General features: G+C 44.6%; 1 protein-coding gene across 1 annotated transcript; it reads right to left on the bottom strand.

The window, feature by feature from the left end:
• Nucleotides 1-1,506: 1,506 nt before the first annotated feature.
• Nucleotides 1,507-20,238, bottom strand: LOC137438695 (ribonuclease H1). Its single transcript, XM_068133956.2, has 8 exons — nucleotides 19,874-20,238; nucleotides 15,959-16,089; nucleotides 13,934-14,074; nucleotides 12,667-12,766; nucleotides 10,330-10,384; nucleotides 7,958-8,042; nucleotides 7,705-7,829; nucleotides 1,507-1,999 (listed from the first exon to the last, which is right to left on the bottom strand). Exons 1-8 carry the CDS (start codon nucleotides 20,071-20,073, stop codon nucleotides 1,868-1,870), a joined length of 969 nt encoding a protein of 322 aa, XP_067990057.2. The 5' UTR covers nucleotides 20,074-20,238; the 3' UTR covers nucleotides 1,507-1,867.
• Between the last annotated feature and the right edge of the window lie 270 nt (nucleotides 20,239-20,508).

Here is a 20,508-nt window from a genome sequence, read left to right as displayed (position 1 = left end):
CGGGGAAGGACACTGCCGATAATGGCCACCACCATTTGCACCTCCGCGAGGGCCTATCTACCTTGCATAGCACGTGCTACAACACAAGGAGCAGGGGACGGGAGTGAGAGTGGCGCAGTGGGCATGCCCATGGACAAGCCGGTGAGTCGGGGGAGGCTCTGATTGGCAGGACAGTGCGCCAAAGCTGACGTCATCGGCCAGAGATATTAACGGGGGCCGGACGCCATTTTGGGGAGTTCAGAATGGGCGAGTTCGTTTGAGGTGTGCACGAGTTGAGCAGGAGTTCAGATCTGATTCCGAGTTCGTGTGCACAAGCAGTTTTTGAGAGTTGAGAGTCGCGCAGCCCATGAGTCACGAGTTGGTGTTGAGTTGAGACGAGTTCACTCCTGGCCCCTGGCAGTTCAGTAGAGAGTGGATTCGTGGTCGAGAGTTGGTTTTGCAGTGCGCAGTTGAGAAGCGAGTTGGAAGGACGAGACGTGCAGTCACACCTGCGTTCTCTCCATTCCTGTCTTTTCGTGCTTCGTGTGGGGATCGACCTCGTGTGAAGCCGCTGGCCTGCATTGGGTGCTTTGGAGCTTGGTGCACGGACCTCGTGGGCGGCGAGAGGATCGGAGCTCGGAGCAAGACCTCGTGGTGTGCGGTCGGGCCGAGCGGGCTGGTGTTGGACAGCAGCAGAAGAAGACGACAAAGACAGATACGCCGAGCTCCACGTATACATTTAACATAATGTGTTCTTTTTATTCATTCACATCCCCTGTTCGTGTTTGAAATCTGTTGTGTGTGGGATCCCAATTTAGTACCTTATTTTATTACCGGCGCGTGTTTTTACTGTTTTTACTTTTCCTGAATAAACCCTTGCATTATTTTTGTACATATATCTGAACGCAGTTTACCGGGTGGTTGATTTCGATAGTTAAGGCTGCGGGGGACTTGCGCCGCTTCCCTCCATTCCGCGCGCTTAGGTGTTTTAGATTTTGGAATCCGCCATTGAGTTTCCGCCTCGGAGATAAAGCCTTCGTGATCGGCATCCGCGACCGCCAGATATTAATTTCGGCGGTTGCGCGACAATACTTTAACATGATAAAGAGTCTTTCATATTAACCTCCGTCACCAAAGGTAGGCAGAGGTTATGTTTTCAGCCCTGTTTGTTTGTCTGTGAACAGAATATCCCAAAAGGTTGTGGACAGATTTGGAAGAAACTTGGTGGCCAGGTTGGGTGTGTGACAAGAAGAATTGATTCAATTCTGGTGTAGATCCGAATCCGGATCCAGATCAATGAATCTTTTAAGTGATTCTTCACCATTGAGTGGTATGGCTAAAACCGATATATAGCAAGACATTTCAAAAGGTTGTGGACAGATTATGACAAAAACAAGGTGGATGACTTGGTTAAACGTCAAGAACATGTTGATTCGATTTTGGTTCAGGTCCGAATCCAGATCTGGCCCATCATTGGTTTACAAAATGTAAACTGTTCAGGCTTGCGGAAGAATGTGCTCTACCGAGTGCCGTTCTTGTTTTTAATGCATTAAATAAACATAGAGAAACAAAATCCAAATATGAATTCAAAAAGGCAATCCAAATAATCCCTTACATTACTGGATTACTGCAAAGGATTACACAAATGAAATCGGTAACATGCAGAACATCACGTGGAACTCTCCCAGAAATATCTCGATAATTTAAATTATTTAAACAGTATATAAACAGAATAAATAAAAACCTATTGTTTTCTTTTTGTGCGATGCAATTAAAGGTGTGTTTTGGTGTATCACATTAAACTTAAACCTTGAAGGAAGAAAAAAAAGAGGGACAGAGAGTGGATGAGGAGAGATGATCAAAGTGTAAATTAACATTCGGTGCACAATTAGCTGATGGTTTCCATCTCGCGACCTCCATACCCCACAGAGCTCTGGATCCCGGGCACAGCTGCCCCTCTCTTCGCCAGGTGGTCAGCCTCCACATTCCCACGCTGTCCGCTATGACCCTGCACGTGCACCTGTCCGTACACAGGGCTATTAGTAGATGCGTTTGGACATGTCTGCACAACAATGGGAATAAACTGCAGGAATTTAAAATTATATTTAATCCGATATTCTTTTCTAGTCCAGATAACATGACAGCAGTTCCACTGGGTACGGACATGTACAATACGTTATTATCATCAATCCATCATCTCTTGCTTCTGGAGCATGCATACTTCCAGCCACCTGTTGGGTCCCTCTTTATTATGCTTGTGAAGCAAACCTCAAACTACATATTTTTGTTTCCTTTGTTTCTCCAACCTTTAAAGATGAAAAGCAGTTCATCCCGCGGGTGTGTTCAAAATAAAAAGCAGTCTGTCCCGTGGGTGTGTTCAAAATAAAAAGCATTCTGTCCTGCAGGTGTGTTCAAAATAAAAAGCATTCTGTCCCACGGGTGTGTTCAAAATAAAAAGCATTCTGTCCCACGGGTGTGTTCAAAATAAAAAGCATTCTGTCCCGTGGGTGTGTTCAAAATAAAAAGCATTCTGTCCTGTGGGTGTGTTCAAAATAAAAAGCATTCTGTCCTGCGGGTCTGTTCAAAATAAAAAGCATTTTGTCCCACGGGTGTGTTCAAAATAAAAAGCATTCTGTCCCGTGGGTGTGTTCAAAATAAAAAGCATTCTGTCCCGTGGGTGTGTTCAAAATAAAAAGCATTCTGTCCCGCAGGTGTGTTCAAAATAAAAAGCATTCTATCCTGCGGGTGTGTTCAAAATAAAAAGCAGTCTGTCCTGCGGGTGTATTCAAAATAAAAAGCATTCTGTCCCGCGGGTGTGTTCAAAATAAAAAGCATTCTGTCCCGCGGGTGTGTTCAAAATAAGAAGCATTCTGTCCCACGGGTGTGTTCAAAATAAAAAGCATTCTGTCCCGCGGGTGTGTTCAAAATAAAAAGCAGTCTGTCCTGCGGGTGTATTCAAAATAAAAAGCATTCTGTCCCGCGGGTGTGTTCAAAATAAAAAGCATTCTGTCCCGCGGGTGTGTTCAAAATAAAAAGCATTCTGTCCTGCGGATGTGTTCAAAATAAAAAGCAGTCTGTCCTGCGGGTGTATTCAAAATAAAAAGCATTCTGTCCCGCGGGTGTGTTCAAAATAAAAAGCATTCTGTCCCGCGGGTGTGTTCAAAATAAAAAGCATTCTATCCTGCGGGTGTGTTCAAAATAAAAAGCAGTCTGTCCTGCGGGTGTATTCAAAATAAAAAGCATTCTGTCCCGCGGGTGTGTTCAAAATAAAAAGCATTCTGTCCCGCGGGTGTGTTCAAAATAAAAAGCATTCTGTCCCGTGGGTGTGTTCAAAATAAAAAGCATTCTGTCCCGCGGGAGTGTTCAAAATAAAAAGCATTCTGTCCCGCGGGTGTGTTCAAAATAAAAAGCATTCTGTCCCGTGGGTGTGTTCAAAATAAAAAGCATTCTGTCCCGCGGGTGTGTTCAAAATAAAAAGCATTCTGTCCCGTGGGTGTGTTCAAAATAAAAAGCATTCTGTCCCGCGGGAGTGTTCAAAATAAAAAGCATTCTGTTCTGCGGGTGTGTTCAAAATAAAAAGCATTCTGTCCTGCGGGTGTGTTCAAAATAAAAAGCATTCTGTCCTGCGGATGTGTTCAAAATAAAAAGCATTCTGTCCTGCAGGTGTGTTCAAAATAAAAAGCAGTTTGTCCCACGGGTGTGTTCAAAATAAAAAGCAGTCTGTCCCACGGGTGTGTTCAAAATAAAAAGCATCCTGTCCCGTGGGTGTGTTAAAAAAAAAAGCATTCTGTCCCGTGGGTGTGTTCAAAATAAAAAGCATTCTGTCCCATGGGTGTGTTCAAAATAAAAAGCATTCTGTCCCGCAGGTGTGTTCAAAATAAAAAACAGTCTGTCCCACGGATGTGTTCAAAATAAAAAGCATTCTGTCCTGCGGGTGTGTTCAAAATAAAAAGCATTCTGTCCCGCGGGTGTGTTCAAAATAAAAAGCATTCTGTCCTGTGGGTGTGTTCAAAATAAAAAGGAGTCTGTCCCATGGTTGTGTTCAAAATAAAAAGCAGTCTGTCCCGCGGGTGTGTTCAAAATAAAAAGCATTCTGTCCCGTGGGTGTGTTCAAAATAAAAAGCAGTCTGTCCCGCGGGTGTGTTCAAAATAAAAAGCATTCTGTCCCGTGGGTGTGTTCAAAATAAAAAGCAATCTGTTCTATGGGTGTGTTCAAAATAAAAAGCAGTCTGTCCTGCGGGTGTGTTCAAAATAAAAAGCAGTCTGTCCCATGGGTGTGTTCAAAATAAAAAGCATTCTGTCCCACGGGTGTGTTCAAAATAAAAAGCATTCTGTCCCGCGGGTGTGTTCAAAATAAAAAGCATTCTGTCCTGCGGGTGTGTTCAAAATAAAAAGCATTCTGTCCTGCGGGTGTGTTCAAAATAAAAAGCATTCTGTCCTGCGGATGTGTTCAAAATAAAAAGCATTCTGTCCTGCGGGTGTGTTCAAAATAAAAAGCAGTCTGTCCCACGGGTGTGTTCAAAATAAAAAGCAGTCTGTCCTGCGGGTGTATTCAAAATAAAAAGCATTCTGTCCCGCGGGTGTGTTCAAAATAAAAAGCATTCTGTCCCGCGGGTGTGTTCAAAATAAAAAGCATTCTGTCCCGTGGGTGTGTTCAAAATAAAAAGCATTCTGTCCCGCGGGAGTGTTCAAAATAAAAAGCATTCTGTCCCGCGGGTGTGTTCAAAATAAAAAGCATTCTGTCCCGTGGGTGTGTTCAAAATAAAAAGCATTCTGTCCCGCGGGTGTGTTCAAAATAAAAAGCATTCTGTCCCGTGGGTGTGTTCAAAATAAAAAGCATTCTGTCCCGCGGGAGTGTTCAAAATAAAAAGCATTCTGTTCTGCGGGTGTGTTCAAAATAAAAAGCATTCTGTCCTGCGGGTGTGTTCAAAATAAAAAGCATTCTGTCCTGCGGATGTGTTCAAAATAAAAAGCATTCTGTCCTGCAGGTGTGTTCAAAATAAAAAGCAGTTTGTCCCACGGGTGTGTTCAAAATAAAAAGCAGTCTGTCCCACGGGTGTGTTCAAAATAAAAAGCATCCTGTCCCGTGGGTGTGTTAAAAAAAAAAGCATTCTGTCCCGTGGGTGTGTTCAAAATAAAAAGCATTCTGTCCCATGGGTGTGTTCAAAATAAAAAGCATTCTGTCCCGCAGGTGTGTTCAAAATAAAAAACAGTCTGTCCCACGGATGTGTTCAAAATAAAAAGCATTCTGTCCTGCGGGTGTGTTCAAAATAAAAAGCATTCTGTCCCGCGGGTGTGTTCAAAATAAAAAGCATTCTGTCCTGTGGGTGTGTTCAAAATAAAAAGGAGTCTGTCCCATGGTTGTGTTCAAAATAAAAAGCAGTCTGTCCCGCGGGTGTGTTCAAAATAAAAAGCATTCTGTCCCGTGGGTGTGTTCAAAATAAAAAGCAGTCTGTCCCGCGGGTGTGTTCAAAATAAAAAGCATTCTGTCCCGTGGGTGTGTTCAAAATAAAAAGCAATCTGTTCTATGGGTGTGTTCAAAATAAAAAGCAGTCTGTCCTGCGGGTGTGTTCAAAATAAAAAGCAGTCTGTCCCATGGGTGTGTTCAAAATAAAAAGCATTCTGTCCCACGGGTGTGTTCAAAATAAAAAGCATTCTGTCCCGCGGGTGTGTTCAAAATAAAAAGCATTCTGTCCTGCGGGTGTGTTCAAAATAAAAAGCATTCTGTCCTGCGGGTGTGTTCAAAATAAAAAGCATTCTGTCCTGCGGATGTGTTCAAAATAAAAAGCATTCTGTCCTGCGGGTGTGTTCAAAATAAAAAGCAGTCTGTCCCACGGGTGTGTTCAAAATAAAAAGCAGTCTGTCCCACAGGTGTGTTCAAAATAAAAAGCATTCTGTCCCGTGGGTGTGTTCAAAATAAAAAGCATTCTGTCCCGTGGGTGTGTTCAAAATAAAAAGCTTTCTGTCCCATTGGTGTGTTCAAAATAAAAAGCATTCTGTCCCGCGGGTGTGTTCAAAATAAAAAACAGTCTGTCCCGCGGGTGTGTTCAAAATAAAAAGCATTCTGTCCTGTGGGTGTGTTCAAAATAAAAAGGAGTCTGTCCCATGGTTGTGTTCAAAATAAAAAGCAGTCTGTCCCGCGGGTGTGTTCAAAATAAAAAGCATTCTGTCCTGTGGGTGTGTTCAAAATAAAAAGCAGTCTGTCCCGCGGGTGTGTTCAAAATAAAAAGCATTCTGTCCCGTGGGTGTGTTCAAAATAAAAAGCAGTCTGTCCCGCGGGTGTGTTCAAAATAAAAAGCATTCTGTCCCGTGGGTGTGTTCAAAATAAAAAGCATTCTGTCCTACGGGTGTTCAAAATAAAAAGCAGTCTGTCCTGCGGGTGTGTTCAAAATAAAAAGCAGTCTGTCCCATGGGTGTGCTCAAAATAAAAAGCATTCTGTCCTGCAGGTGTGTTCAAAATAAAAAGCATTCTGTCCCGCAGGTGTGTTCAAAATAAAAAGCAGTCTGTCCTGCGGGTGTGTTCAAAATAAAAAGCAGTCTGTCCCCACGGGTGTGTTTTGACATTAAAAGCAGTCCGTCCCGCAGGGGTGATCAAGAACAATCACATCAAGCATTCTGAGTATTGCGCTGCAATACATGTCCCCTACCAAAGTTCAAAGTGCCATAACTTTGTCAAAAATGATCGAACATGCAAATTTATGCACGGTTGATGCTGGTTTTCAAACTTGATCTGAGGTATGCTGAGACACATGTGTGTCACGCGTCACCTCGTTGATAAGCCCGCAAGGTCGCTCCATGGAGCAGTCTGCACGTATTGCACTGTGTGAATTATATAATTACCAACTCACGGTCTGAGGTACTAGCGATTCAAGAGATATCCATTTTTATTTTTTTTCGTTTAATCAACGATATCTGCCAAACCACATGCCCAATCGCAAATTCCAAAAGGACATTTTAGTAGACTGACATGCTGAACAAATCTGTGACGTTTCCCCTCGATTGGATCAAAAATGAGGGAGGAGCTCGGTTTTAAAGGTTCATGCTTAAAAACGTCATAACTCTGAAACCATGTGCCGCATGACGTCATGCTCGCTGACTTTTTGTTCGTCATGGGTATGCGATTCTGCCTGCATAGTTTGGCCTCGATCTGTTCAGCCGTTGCAGAGAAAAAGGGGTTTTCGTGTTTTCACAAAAACCAAAATGGCGGCCGAACCACGTGACCTGTGACGTCACAATTACCATTAAAATATTCTACAGACCGAGTCCCCCCTACGGTGAAAATTTGATCTCAATCGGTCCAATTATTGCAGAGAAAATCTTTTTTTAAAGGAAATTAAAACTTAAAATGGCACTGAGTTAAGGATCATCAGAATTATCAGAATTCCCAAAGTTCAAAGTGCCATAACTTTGTCAAAAATGATCGAAACGTCGTGAAGTTCGAACTTGATCTGTAACTTATCATGGGGAAACCATGTGCCAAGTTTGAAATCATTAGCATTAAGAGTTTAGAAAAACAGTCCGGAAAACTGTTCTTTGCGTGACGGACTGCCAGACGGACAGACTGACAGACGGAGGGACGGAGTGCAAACCTATAGTAGTCCCCTCCGGTGTACACCGGTAGGGGACTAATAAAGGAACTTTTCGGATACCAAGCAAACATTATGGCATTGCACAAATGGCAAAGTTGATAATCATGAAGAAACCCCAAAAAGGACAATTTCACACCCATGTGACGTGTACGCCTTGGCAGAGTTCATCGAGTCGTTGAAAATCATCCTTGTTTACAACGAGCCGTCCGTGGCTTTGCCTCCAACCGTGTGCCTTCCACAGGTCGACCCAGGAACCCATGCCTGGATGACACAGACAATACGACATCACGCTGGGAGTAAACGCGGACATGGAACCAACGCAAGTGACGGAATGTACAAGCGCGGTGGTTGATATGAGGTGGGGAGTCACGAGCCCAGGTGAGTTTTACCTTGAACGGTGTGCATACTATCTGTGCACACGACCAACTTCGACATACCAAGCTTGTGAGCTTGTTCCACTGCACGACATGCTGCCTGTATGTTTAAAACAATGTCACACAAATTAACACAAAATGCAGCTCGAAGCATGTGTACAAGCAAGTTATGCTTTACCACCAAGTACACAAAACATCCAGCAGTACCAAAGGTACCTATCCAACACTCCAGTGATCATTAAGCAATTGCTGCTGTGAAAGTTCACCGACTTATCAACACTTGGCTGCTTTGTAAGGCCTTCAATTTAGATGAAACACGACCAAACCTGAAGCACACATTTCCGGAAGTTGATATTAAATTTAATTTCCAATACCTCCCCATCACAGAACCCTGCCGAACTCATGGTTCGAGATTAAACTCGACCTGCTCAGGTAATTCTACCTGTTGCACATGTGATTAAATGGTATTTCAAGTCCCATTCAACCAACATTTCCATTTCATATTTCAATCTATCGGTATCCAGGAATTATACCCGGCATATCATTGTGCAAAAAAATTTAATCAATAAAGTTATCACAGATCTTCAATATCCTCCTTGCATATAAAGTGTGTATATACACACACACACACACACACACACACACACACACACACACACACACACACACACACACACACACACACACACACACACACACACACACACACACACACACACGCACAACAGGCATTTTAAGGCCATTTACCCTGCTAGAGCAGGGGTTAACCATATATATATATATGTACAGTCACGTGAAAAAGTAAGTACACCCCATGTAAAGTTTTGACTTTTTCAACATATTTCAACATACAGCTATTTGATCTTCATTTCAACAATATTGATAGATAAAGGTGATAAAATATAACAAATATCATGAAACATTTACAATTTGTAGTCCATTGTATAATTGAAATAAACATAAATGCAAATTTCGCATGTGGAAAAAGTAAGTACACCCCCACATTTATCACTACTTCAAATACCTAAAATTAGAATCAGGTGCACCAGCTCAGGTGCAAATGATTAGAACATCGTTAGAGAGGATCTTGGAGGAACCTGTCTTATTTAAACCTCAGACATTTAGTTTGGTTTGCTCTTTGTTGTTGAAGTGTGTGGCGTCACCATGCCTAGATCAAAACAGCTATCTGAGGCTTTCAGAAAGAAGGTTATAGATGCCTACGAGTCTGGGAAGGGATACAAAAAGATCCCCAAACAATTTGAAATCAATCATTCGACCTTCCGGAAGATCATCTACAAGTGGAGAAGATTCCAAACAACTGCCAACTAGTTCAGGCCAGGCCGCCCCAGCAAGTTCAGCCCGAGAGCAGACCGCAAGATGCTGAAAGAAGTCTCTAAGAACCCCAGAACGTCATTACGGGACCTACAGGTAGCTCTTCCCACTGTTGATATCAAAGTGCATGAGTCTACCATTAGAAAGAGGCTGCACAAATTTGATCTACATGGGAGGTGTGCCAGGAGGAAACCTTTGCTGTCCAGAAAGAACATCAGGGTAAGACTAAAGTTTGCCAATGAACACCTGGGCAAAGACCAGCACTTCTGGAACAATGTGCTCTGGACAGATGAGTCAAAGGTAGAGCTATTTGGCCACAGTACCAGAAGACATGTTTGGCGAAAACCAAAGACAGCATTTGACCACAAGAACCTGATACCAACTGTAAAGCATCATGGTGGAAATATTATGGTTTGGGCAGCTTTGCTGCATCAGGGCCTAGGCAGCTCACCATCATAGAATCCACTATGAATTCTTCATTGTACCAGAGCGTGCTTGAGGATGATGTGAGGCCATCTGACGGAAAGTTGAAGCTCAACCGAAGGTGGACCTTGCAACATGACAATGACCCTAAACGTACCAGTAAATCCACCAAGGAATGGCTGAAAAGAAAGAAATGGAGGGTTCTGGAATGGCCAAGTCAAAGCCCGGATCGAAATCCCATCGAGACGTTGTGGGGGGATTTGAAACGAGCTGTGCATGCAAGAAACCCCTCAAAAGGGGGGCAATACCACCTATTGGAGCGAAGGGTGTACTTACATTTTCCACATGCGAAATTTGCATTTATGTTTATTTAAATTATACAATGGACGACAAAATGTAAATGTTTCATGATATTTGCTATATTATATCACCTTTATCTATCAATATTGTTGAAATGAAGATCAAATAGCTGTATGTTGAAATATGTTGAAAAAGTCAAAACTTTACATGGGGTGTACTTACTTTTTCACGTGACTGTATATATATATATATATATATATATATATATATCAAGAATCACACCATTCTTTAATTGCCGTTGATTCACAAAACAAAGTGAACACATGTGTTACCACGATTTCAGCTCGCTGGTTCGTCTGCCTTCCTTCCAGGCGTTCGCTGAGATTTCTGCAGCAGTGTAAAAGGTAAAAAGTGGGAAAGTAAAAGGAATCATTAGCAGTCGAAAGATCAATCACATGTCTTTATTAAAAGGTATAACATGGGGTTTTTAAGTATGTAGCTATTAATTATTAATGTCGAGCGTGATCTGCCTTCCTCTTTAACCTCTCCAATCCATTCCAAAACAGCTCTAATTCCCACACTCGATTCATCACTGACCTCGTGAATCTTTCAATTTGTTATTCTCTCAACGACTTGCTATTTCTTTAAACAGCCAAAATGATTCTAAGGTTGTCGGGTCGGCCGAGGGCAGAGGTTTTGGCCCAAGTCTTTCACTAAGCAGGTAGCAGGGGCCTGACGTTCAACTGAAGGCCATTTGGACAGGAGGTTGTAATTTGTTCCCGATGCTGGATGTAACTCACCCACTCTTCGTGAAACATATCCACCAACTTTAAGTTGAGATGACGCTAGCAGATGGGACACCTGACTTAACACCCGCCTGAGGGACGGCGCACGCATCGATGTCTCGTCCTCCATGCAGAACACCAATCCGACAGTTAAAGTTAGGGTCAGGAAGCGAACCCAGAGCAGACAGCTCAGTGATAAGTGCATTACCTCAACACCATCCCGTCGGAGCACTTATTAATTGTTACGCCGATATTAGTCCAACTCATATATAACTAGGGCGTGCCCGCACGTACGTGCTTGCCCGTACGTGCTTGCCCGTACGTGCGTGCAAAAAAACATGCGTGCAAACAACAACAACAAAAAAAAACTTTGAAACCACGTGGCAGTAACGACCACAGAACCCCCCCCCCTCTATTTACATGAAATGGTTTGGTCCATTCGCAAAGCCAAAGCGAACGACCACAGAACCCCCCCCCCCCCTCTATTTACATGAAATGGTTTGGTCCATTCGCAAAGCCAAAGCGAACGGCTTGCGAGTACGGTGACCATACCTTGGGAACCACTTGTCCGATTAATTTCAAACCTTGAAAAGGCACATCCTCGGGTCCCCAGCAATATACCTGGCAAGTTTCAAGTATATCGGACCGGTAGTTGTCGAGAAACAGCGGTCACAGACAAACACACACACACACACACACACACACACACACACACACAGAGATTACTGGAATTATAGATAGACTAGGACGTGCCCGTACGTGGGTGCCCGTACGTGCGTGCAAAAAAGCATGCGTGCAAACAACAACAACAAAAAAAAACTTTGAAACCACGTGGCAGTAACGACCACAGAACCCCCCCCTCTATTTACATGAAATGGTTTGGTCCATTCGCAACGACCACAGAACCCCCCCCCCCCCCCCCCCTCTATTTACATGAAATGGTTTGGTCCAAAGCGAACGGCTTGCGGAGTTTGGTAAATAAATCGCCATAGCTCGGTAACTACTTCTCCGATTAATATGAAACCTTGAAAAGGCACATCCTCGGGTCCCCAGCAATATACCTGGCAAGTTTCAAGTATATCGGACCGGTAGTTGTCGAGAAACAGCGGTCACAGACAAACACACACACACACACACACACACACACACACACACACACACAGAGATTACTGGAATTATAGATAGATGCAGAGCCTGGTGTTGGCTTAGCGGTTAGGGTGCCGGCTTGGGATCCTAGGATCCTGGGTTCGAATCCCGGTCGATCGCTCAATTAACGCCAGGGGGGTTGACTCAGCCTGTCATCCTTCCGAGGTCGGCAAATTGAGTACCAGCTTGCTGGGATGAATGATCCCGGTGTGTACCCTGGTTTAGAATAGGTACACCGTATCCCTGCGCATCGTAAGAGGCGACTAAGGGTTGGCGCCAGGAAGGGCATCCGGCCATAAAAACATTGCCTCAAACAGGGAACCATGATTGTCATGGGGCCCGCAAGGCTAACCCCCGCTCTAGCAGGGAAAATGGCCTTTAAAACGATCATTCATTCATCCATTCATTTCAATAGTGAATAATCACTTAAAAACATTCTAGTATGCGGATCTGGATCTTCACCAAAATCTAAACACGTCCTGGTAACGCACCCAACCTGCCCACCAAATTTCATCCGAATCCGTCCATTACTTTTTGAGATATCTTGCTCACAGACAGACAGACAAACAAACAGGGGTGAAAACATAACCTGTGTCCACCTTCGGTGGTGGAGGCAAACAGGTCGACGGTTCATGTGTGCTGTTAACACACCATAAGAATGTTAAAGGACTCCCAATTGTGAGTCTTTGCCAAGCAAGCGAGTTTTAAAGAACAAGCCGAACAGATTCCAGGACTTACAGGGGGTGCTCTGGACCCCAAAAAACTCCCACTCCACCACGGGCCTCGTCCTTCCCATTGTACGAACAGCACCCATCGGTGTACACCACAGGCACACCTCCTGCACCCAAAAACACACGGTGCGCAACAATAAAGCCATCGATAAATCAAATGCAAACATGGATAATGCCCGTTGTCACACGTTGATGGAATGTGAAGTTCATTGGCCAGTTTCCCTGTTGATAAGTAGAGTTAATGATATAAAATGGTACATACACAGACGAATTATAAAGTTAATGACAAGGAAGAAAGTTTTGTTACTGTCGTACAAACTGGGGTTTTCAAAGACAGAATTAGGCTTGTGAATACAACAACAACACAACATGCATTTTAAAGGCCATTTTCCCTGCTAGAGCGGGGGTTAGCCTTGCGGTCCCCATGACAATCTTCTCCATTTTGCCCTATTTTCTGCATCTCTCCTTGTTAACCCCCTTGCCCGCATTTCTTCTTCCACCATCTTTAGCCAAGTCTTTATCGGTCTTCCCCGTCCTCTGCTTCCTTCTACATTCATTTCCACCACTCTTCTCAACCAGTCACTTTCATCCTTCCTCAACACATGACCAAACCATCTCAACCTGTTCCTCTTCACAGCATCAATCACAGGCTCTATTCCCATCATCTTTCGCAATTCATCATTTGTCTTCCTCTCTCTCAACGATACTCTGCACATCCGTCGAACCATTCGCATTTCCACCCTTTCCAACCTTCGTTGCTGCTCTACGTTCATTACCCATGTCTCGCTCCCATAAATCATAACACTTCTCACACATGCAGCATACACCTTTCCCTTCAGCTTCAACGACACTCCCCTCATCATCAGCACGCCACTCAGTTCCGCCACTTGTGAATGTGAATTCATAAATAAAGAATAAACAACTAAATACAATTGTATATATTTGATTATTTATTTTGTACTCTCAGACACCAAGGAGTACACAAGGACAAACACGACTCAAAATTAGAACGGCACTCGATGGAGCACACACCTCCGCCAGGCTGAACAGTTTATGTTTTGTATCCCACTGATAGGCCGGATCTGGATTCACACCTTAACCAAAATCTAATCGGCTCGTTCTTGTCACCTACTCAACTCATCAACCAAGTTTGGTCCAAATCCATCAAATCAGAATACTTAGGAGGCTTTTTCCTGTTTCCTTTTTCCTGTGTGAGGACATGTCCAAAGGTTGATGTATAAAATTGATTGCTAACATCGAGGGAAATAACTCACCAACGTGGAAAAATGGAAGTTCTGACAGGTCGTCATCCTTGCAAGCAGCGGTCTCTTCCCCGAGACCTGGACCTCGCTCGCTCCCCGAAGTCGTCTCGACGTCAGCCTCTTCTTCAGTTTGATGAGGAAGCCGTAAGTTGTCTACAAAACCACGTGGACGATTCGTAGTTGAATACACCATCAAAGAGGTTCAAAGCCACCACAAATATTAATCTCATTTATTGATCAAACCAATAATATTGTCGTGCGACTCCGGTTAACACCAGAGACCGCGGATAGGCCTGAACGGATTTATTTGAGGCGATAACCAAACACGGATTTACTATGGTCGCGCGGGAGGAAGAAGGAAAATGGAAGGCTGTGGCAAAAGCACTTACCTTGGACAACCGATGGCAGCTGCGGGGAAATGAATGTACTCAACAACCAAGATTTCAAATGTACAAAAATAAACACGTCTATTTCATGGAACCCGAAACAATGAAATGTGATGGTAATCAAATAAAGCAACTAAATTTGGATCCCACACACCAGACTTCAGAAATGAGACGAGGGGAGAATTACTGAAAATAACACGTTCGTTATGTGCGTCTGTGGTGTGCGAGCTTATCTGTCTTGTCGTCTTTCAGGGTATCGTCCACCACGCGGCTCCAAGCTCCGCTCGTGCTCACGCGCCACCATGCCTTGCTCCAAATTCCAAAGCACCCACAAGGTCCCACAGCAGGAAAAGCACCGCGCGTCCAACACAGGCTAGCGGCTCCAAGCGAGGTCGATCTTCACCCACGATCGGCCTGCCACGTCCCAGTCAGCTCTCCCGAAGCAAACGTGCAAGAAGCAAGCGAACTCCACTCGGGCTATGACTCAACTCAACTCGGGCTGCGTAAGACGAAGCGCCGGATGTCCAAAAGGGCTAGCTGCGCAAACAAGAGCACGAACCGCAAGAGACGCAAGAGCTGCAAGAGAACTGGCAGACTGCCAGAGCGAAAATGGCATTCAGCGCTCCCTTAAATAACCTTCCCGCGGTGGTGACGTCAGCCCTGGCGCACCACCCAATCAGTGCCCTCCACCGACTCGCCGGCTGGAGGTCCGCGCCTACCGCGCTGCCCCTGCACTCGTTCCCTGTTCCGTGGTCATAGCGTGTGGCACTTGAGGTGGATAGGCCTGTCGGAGGTGTAATTGGCGGCGGCCATCATCGGCGGTGCCCCGGCCTGGTTTCCTTGCCTGTTCGTCTTTCAAAGTCATGTCAGGGAAGGGAGGTATTTAGTGTTGCAATAGGGACCTAACTACATGTCTATGTTGGTGTGCATTGCCATAAGGGACAAAGGTTTAGCTACCAGGTGTGACACACAGGGGCGCTACTCTTTAATCCCTACGCTACTTATCACTCGAACATCCTGGTATGCTCACAGGTATACTCTTAACCGACAAAACGCCTAAACACACAGAACTTATTACAGGTCAGATTCCTTACCGCGACAAGCGAAGCACGCTACCTATTCAGATCTAGATGGCTCTACATATCACTACCCCACCCGACATAACAATATAGATGAGAATTTACTTTCCCTGCGGCATTGTTTATAAGCTGGCGGAGGAGCCTGGACATCCTCTACATGACGGATGACATATTGTGTCTGTCCAATCACATTTATCCTTCCACTGCATGGAGGTTGCAGCTCGATGCTGTCTCACGAAGCCCCCCCCCCCCCCCCATAACCAATGATGATCTTGTTTATTCCCGCTAACCTCACCTTTCCTTACAGCTCGTGTTTGCATGTCCGTCCAATCCGCTTGTTCCCTTCTGCCCTTCTATCTCGATTGAAACCCCCACATTCTCTGGTATTTTTGCCCCAACCTGAGCCTCAATTTTGGTTTTGCCGGGCGGTGTGGCTGTGCCGGGCACCCAAAAGATAAACTGTATCAGTTATACTTAACTGTCCCGTAAGTTACCAAATGTTAATTAGCACACTATCGAAGCTTCTATAGGCTGTGGGGTCCTGATGTAAGGAGCTTTAAACTCAGACTTACTCGGATCTTTGAGTACCCTCGTTTCATCCGTCATGGATGTGCTTTCGATGAAGGTGTCTGCATCGCTCTTTGAGGAAAACTTCTTGTAGACAGCTCCGGGAAAGCCCTCTACCTGTAGTCTGCATTCCTCCCTGTTCAACACACAGCACAGGACGAGTACACGAGGAGAATTTGAACACATTCTTATTTTGATCAATACAAGGTGCGATTATGAACATATTTTATTAAAGATACTAAAATGCATCGTATTTTACACTATTTCTTTATCATTCTGGTGTTCTGCCTGAAGTCAGGGTCAGTACTGCCAAAACAGTTTATTGGCAAGGGTTATACTAGGTGGTTTGCCATTGCTTTCCCATTTTATAAATATTAATGAATTAAATTTCAATATTTGTTGTGACAACCTTTATCATGCTAAACAGGAGATATCCATTTTTTGTTTTCTTTTTGTATGTAATGTCGAGACACGTGGAAGAGCTAGAACACAGAATGGATCAGGACGCAACAGAACAAAAGGAACCGCGGAAAGAGAAGGGGAAACGCCAACAGCAGGGCCGAGGGACAAAATCGACGAAGACGGACAAACAAGAGATGCGGTAAGAAGAGGAGGCCGCAGGGGATGGACAAGGTGGAAACAGAAGCAGACTCTCAGGAACAAAAAACTTAAAATTTGTGGGGGGCCGGGGGGGGAGTGAGGGGAGAGGTAGTGGTTTAACAAGGTGGAAACAGAAGCAGACTCTCAGGAACAAAAAACTTGAAATTTGTGGGGGGCCGGGGGGGGAGTGAGGGGAGAGGTAGTGGTTTAACAAGGTGGAAACAGAAGCAAGCTGTCAGGAACAAAAAAACTTGAAATTTGTGGGGGGCCGGGGGGGGGGGGGGGAGAGGTAGTGGTCTAACAAGGTGGAAAGGACCACGGTTTGGATGGGGTTGATCGGAGATGGGAATTAAATTGCAGAGAATGTGAAAGTTGGTTCCACAGGCAGGAAAAAAGAGGAATGAATGAGTGGAGATGAGCAGTGAGCCTGGATTTTGGGAGTATAATAAGGGGAGGGTATTGGCCCTGCAGAAACCTGGGGAGGACAGAGCCGAGAGAGAGCAGAGGGTGCAAGGCCATGAAGGAGGTGGGAGAATACAGAGAGGCCAACAACCTGTCTGTGACGTGAAAGTAACAGACACTCAACTTCGCGCCGTGAGAGACCACAATGATGTGGAGGGCCTTGCTTTCTACGGCATGAAGAGAAAGGTGTGAGGCAGGGGCGCCAGGTCAAAGCGGAGAGGAGTTCTCCAACAAGCTGTGAATGAAGGCCTTGTTGGTTGTCAAAAGTTCAGACTGGCCAAGGAAAGACCTTGCACAAAGAAGGAAGCCCAGTCGGCTTTCGAGGCCATCTTGGAAATATGGTCTGCCCAAGAAAGATCATGGCTGATGGTAAGGCTGAAAAGTGTGAGTGATTTAACCTCGACACGTGGTTTGTTTAGGATGGACGTTAAACTGGGCATCTCATCTACTGGCATTAGTTGGTGGACGTTGAAGATCCCACGGTATGCCTGGTGCTTGCTCAACGGTTAAGAATGCTGGCTTAAGACCTTAGGGTCTTGAGTTTGAACCCCTGTAATGCTGTTGAAACAACACCAGGTGGGTTGACTCAGCCTGTCATCCTTCTGAGGTTGGCAAAATGAGTACCAGCTTACTGGGATGATACGCCATCCTGCGTTGGGAGTGGTGACACGTCCAGGATTGTACTCCTTAGCCAATGAAACTGCTTCGGCAGCTCCTATGCACGTCACAGCATGAAAACAATGGGTGTTATTAAAGATCCAATGGTGTCCTTCGTGAAGAGTAAGTGAGCTATCGCTAGCACCATGGCCAAATTCCAAAATTCCCACCCGAACCAGCAGGGGCATAACTGCGCCCCTTCTGTTATCTTCAACAAAAATATCATCCAAACAAATACTATTGGTCTCCAAGATACGCCATTTTGAAAAACAAAATAGTTTATTTTGGATGTTACCATCAGAGCGAGAAAATGCATCACAACTCGTACTCCAGTAAAGTCAGAGCGTTGAAGGCACTCCGTGTGCGAATGGTGAGGGTACCCCTGCTAACAAATCGTGACAGCTCCCAAATCAAATCTTTGGTCTTGCTTTGTGATGTGACATCTGACTTTATATCCAGATTGGAAATGTATGTCACAGGTGGTGGCTCTGGCCTCTTGTGTGGAATAGCATCATGGATGAAGGTGTTCTTCCGTACATTCTGCAACATCCAATGCTCTCTTTCCAGTGCGTGGAATACGTTTCATCGGCCGTGAGTTTACACCTTTGATATAACACGATGGCCGTCGCATGTGTCGTTGTTTTCACATCAACAATGTCTTGATTTTGGTCAAACTTGTCAATTGCAGCATCAAGAAGTGTATTAGTACAGAAGACACCGGTTAATAAAACCAATCGCTTTTTAGGACCACTTTGACCCGGTCCGGACATATCCCTATGGTTCATGTGTTATGAAACATCGGTTAATAAAACCAATCCATCAGTCAATAACACCACTTTTTTCATTACCCTGCGCTCGCGAAGCGAAAAGCAGGGTTAGGCATTCGGTTACGTACGTGCTACGTGTGGCGTACGTGTGGCGTACGTGTGGCTTACGTACGTGTCTACATTTTTAAAATTCATTTTCTCGGCAACCATTGGTCCAATTGACACGAAATTGTACCATAGGAGCGCCTCCACCTGTAGAATTTTTGTATTCATTATTATGACGTCATAAGTCACGTGGTATGGACACCATCTTGGAAAAACGTTACACCTCTATGTCTCCGAAACAGCTCAATGGAGAAAATTGAAACAAGGCTCATTGTCACGTACTCCCCATGGGGAATATGTTAATGATGACGTCATTGGTGCCTTCATTATGATGTCATAATTTGGCACCAAGTTGACTGCGCAGGGTAAGTATTCTATGAATACCCTCTAGTTTTGGAAATAAAGATTTTGATTTGATTTGTGTCTGAAATCAACGATATGAATATATCGGGCCAGGATTCTGATGATGACGCCGCTGAAGACATCATGGCAGGGTTTGACAAACTTGAAGGTGACGTCAGGGATCTTTTGAGAGCGCAGCCCATGGTTCAGACAGACATTCGGCGGTTCATTAATAATTAGGCCATATGTACTGCATTTTACAATCTGTGTTTGGTTTGTTATGTGGAGAAATACAGACAATGTGACAAAAAGAAAAATAAACATAAACATAATTTTGTTGCCTAATGTGCAAGCTTTGCTTTATAAAACCATCGCTAACAAGACCAGATAGCCCCGGTCCCCAGGTGGTGTATTAAGCGGCGACCACTGTGTCATCGATATATAATTAATGTTTTGAATTCCGCGTGGTATGTGCGGTATACATATTCTACCTGAGGGCTGGGTTTTTTTTCAAAATGCAAATTAAATATTTTCATTACCCCATGCACGCAAAGCGAAAAGTGCGGTTAAGCGATTGGGCATGTCCGCCCGTCCATCCGATCAGTCCGTCCATTACGTTATATAAAGGGAGAGGCACTTTGCTCCTCCATTTGATACCAAATAAAATGAGGAAAATTGATTTTCCAACCTTTTATATACTTATTATTGAGGAAAAAAAAAAAAAGGCTTCATTTTGTTTTCCTATTGGGAGGGGTCCTCGAACAGTCCGACCACTTATTGGCTTTGGTCGCAGTTCTAGGCTCACGCCCTTTAGTTTGACTCGCGATGAAGAAGAAGAAGACGTCCCGATGTATGCCGGACGCGCAGCGACTCGAGAGGCATGCCACGCCTTTTAATACAAATATTGTACGTACTATTTATTAATGCACATTAGATTCGTCCAGATGTATGAATGAATTCACGTTAGTAATGCGGTTATTATCTCACCAGGACACGTAAACACCGGGTCTCCTGCCGAGGCGCACGGCGTACAGGCCGCACGGCGAGCCATCGACGCTCTCTGGTCGCCCAACCGCAGGGCCGAGTGCGATCCCAAGCCCAGTCACGACCCTTGGCCGGATTCTCATCCGAGGTCCAGCTGCAGCGCGCAATAACAACAAACCAGTCCGCGTAACCAAGACCCACATCCCACACTCCCCACGTGGACCGGGTGAAGTCGAGTGGGCGGCCCGGAGAGGGTTAAACTCTCTCTACCCAATCTGTCCTTAATACTTAGCTAGAAAGCATGTGAAAATGCACACTCCGTCGGCGTCCGTTTGTATTCAGTCGTCTTCTTCTTCTTCCGTAACCTCAAAATACCGAAAAGAAAAAAAATACAAAATGGAAATTGATTTATGCAGCCTTGACCTTTAGATCTAAAAAAAAACTTTCTTCCAGCTGTTGGTTGGTCAACCAATTCTGTGCCCCAATATGCAAATTCTTGAAATTTCAGGTCAATTGGACAAAAGTTGACGATTTTATGCAACCTTGACCTTTTGATCTAAAACAAACAAACAATCGACTCTTACCTTTTCATTGGTGAACCAATTCAATGACCCGATATGCAAACTTCTGAAATTTCA

Source organism: Myxine glutinosa, chromosome 13, assembly GCF_964187855.1.
Source record: "Myxine glutinosa chromosome 13, kmMyxGlut1.1, whole genome shotgun sequence".
NCBI classification, from domain to species: domain Eukaryota; kingdom Metazoa; phylum Chordata; class Myxini; order Myxiniformes; family Myxinidae; genus Myxine; species Myxine glutinosa.
This window is presented reverse-complemented; position numbering and strand designations above follow the sequence as displayed.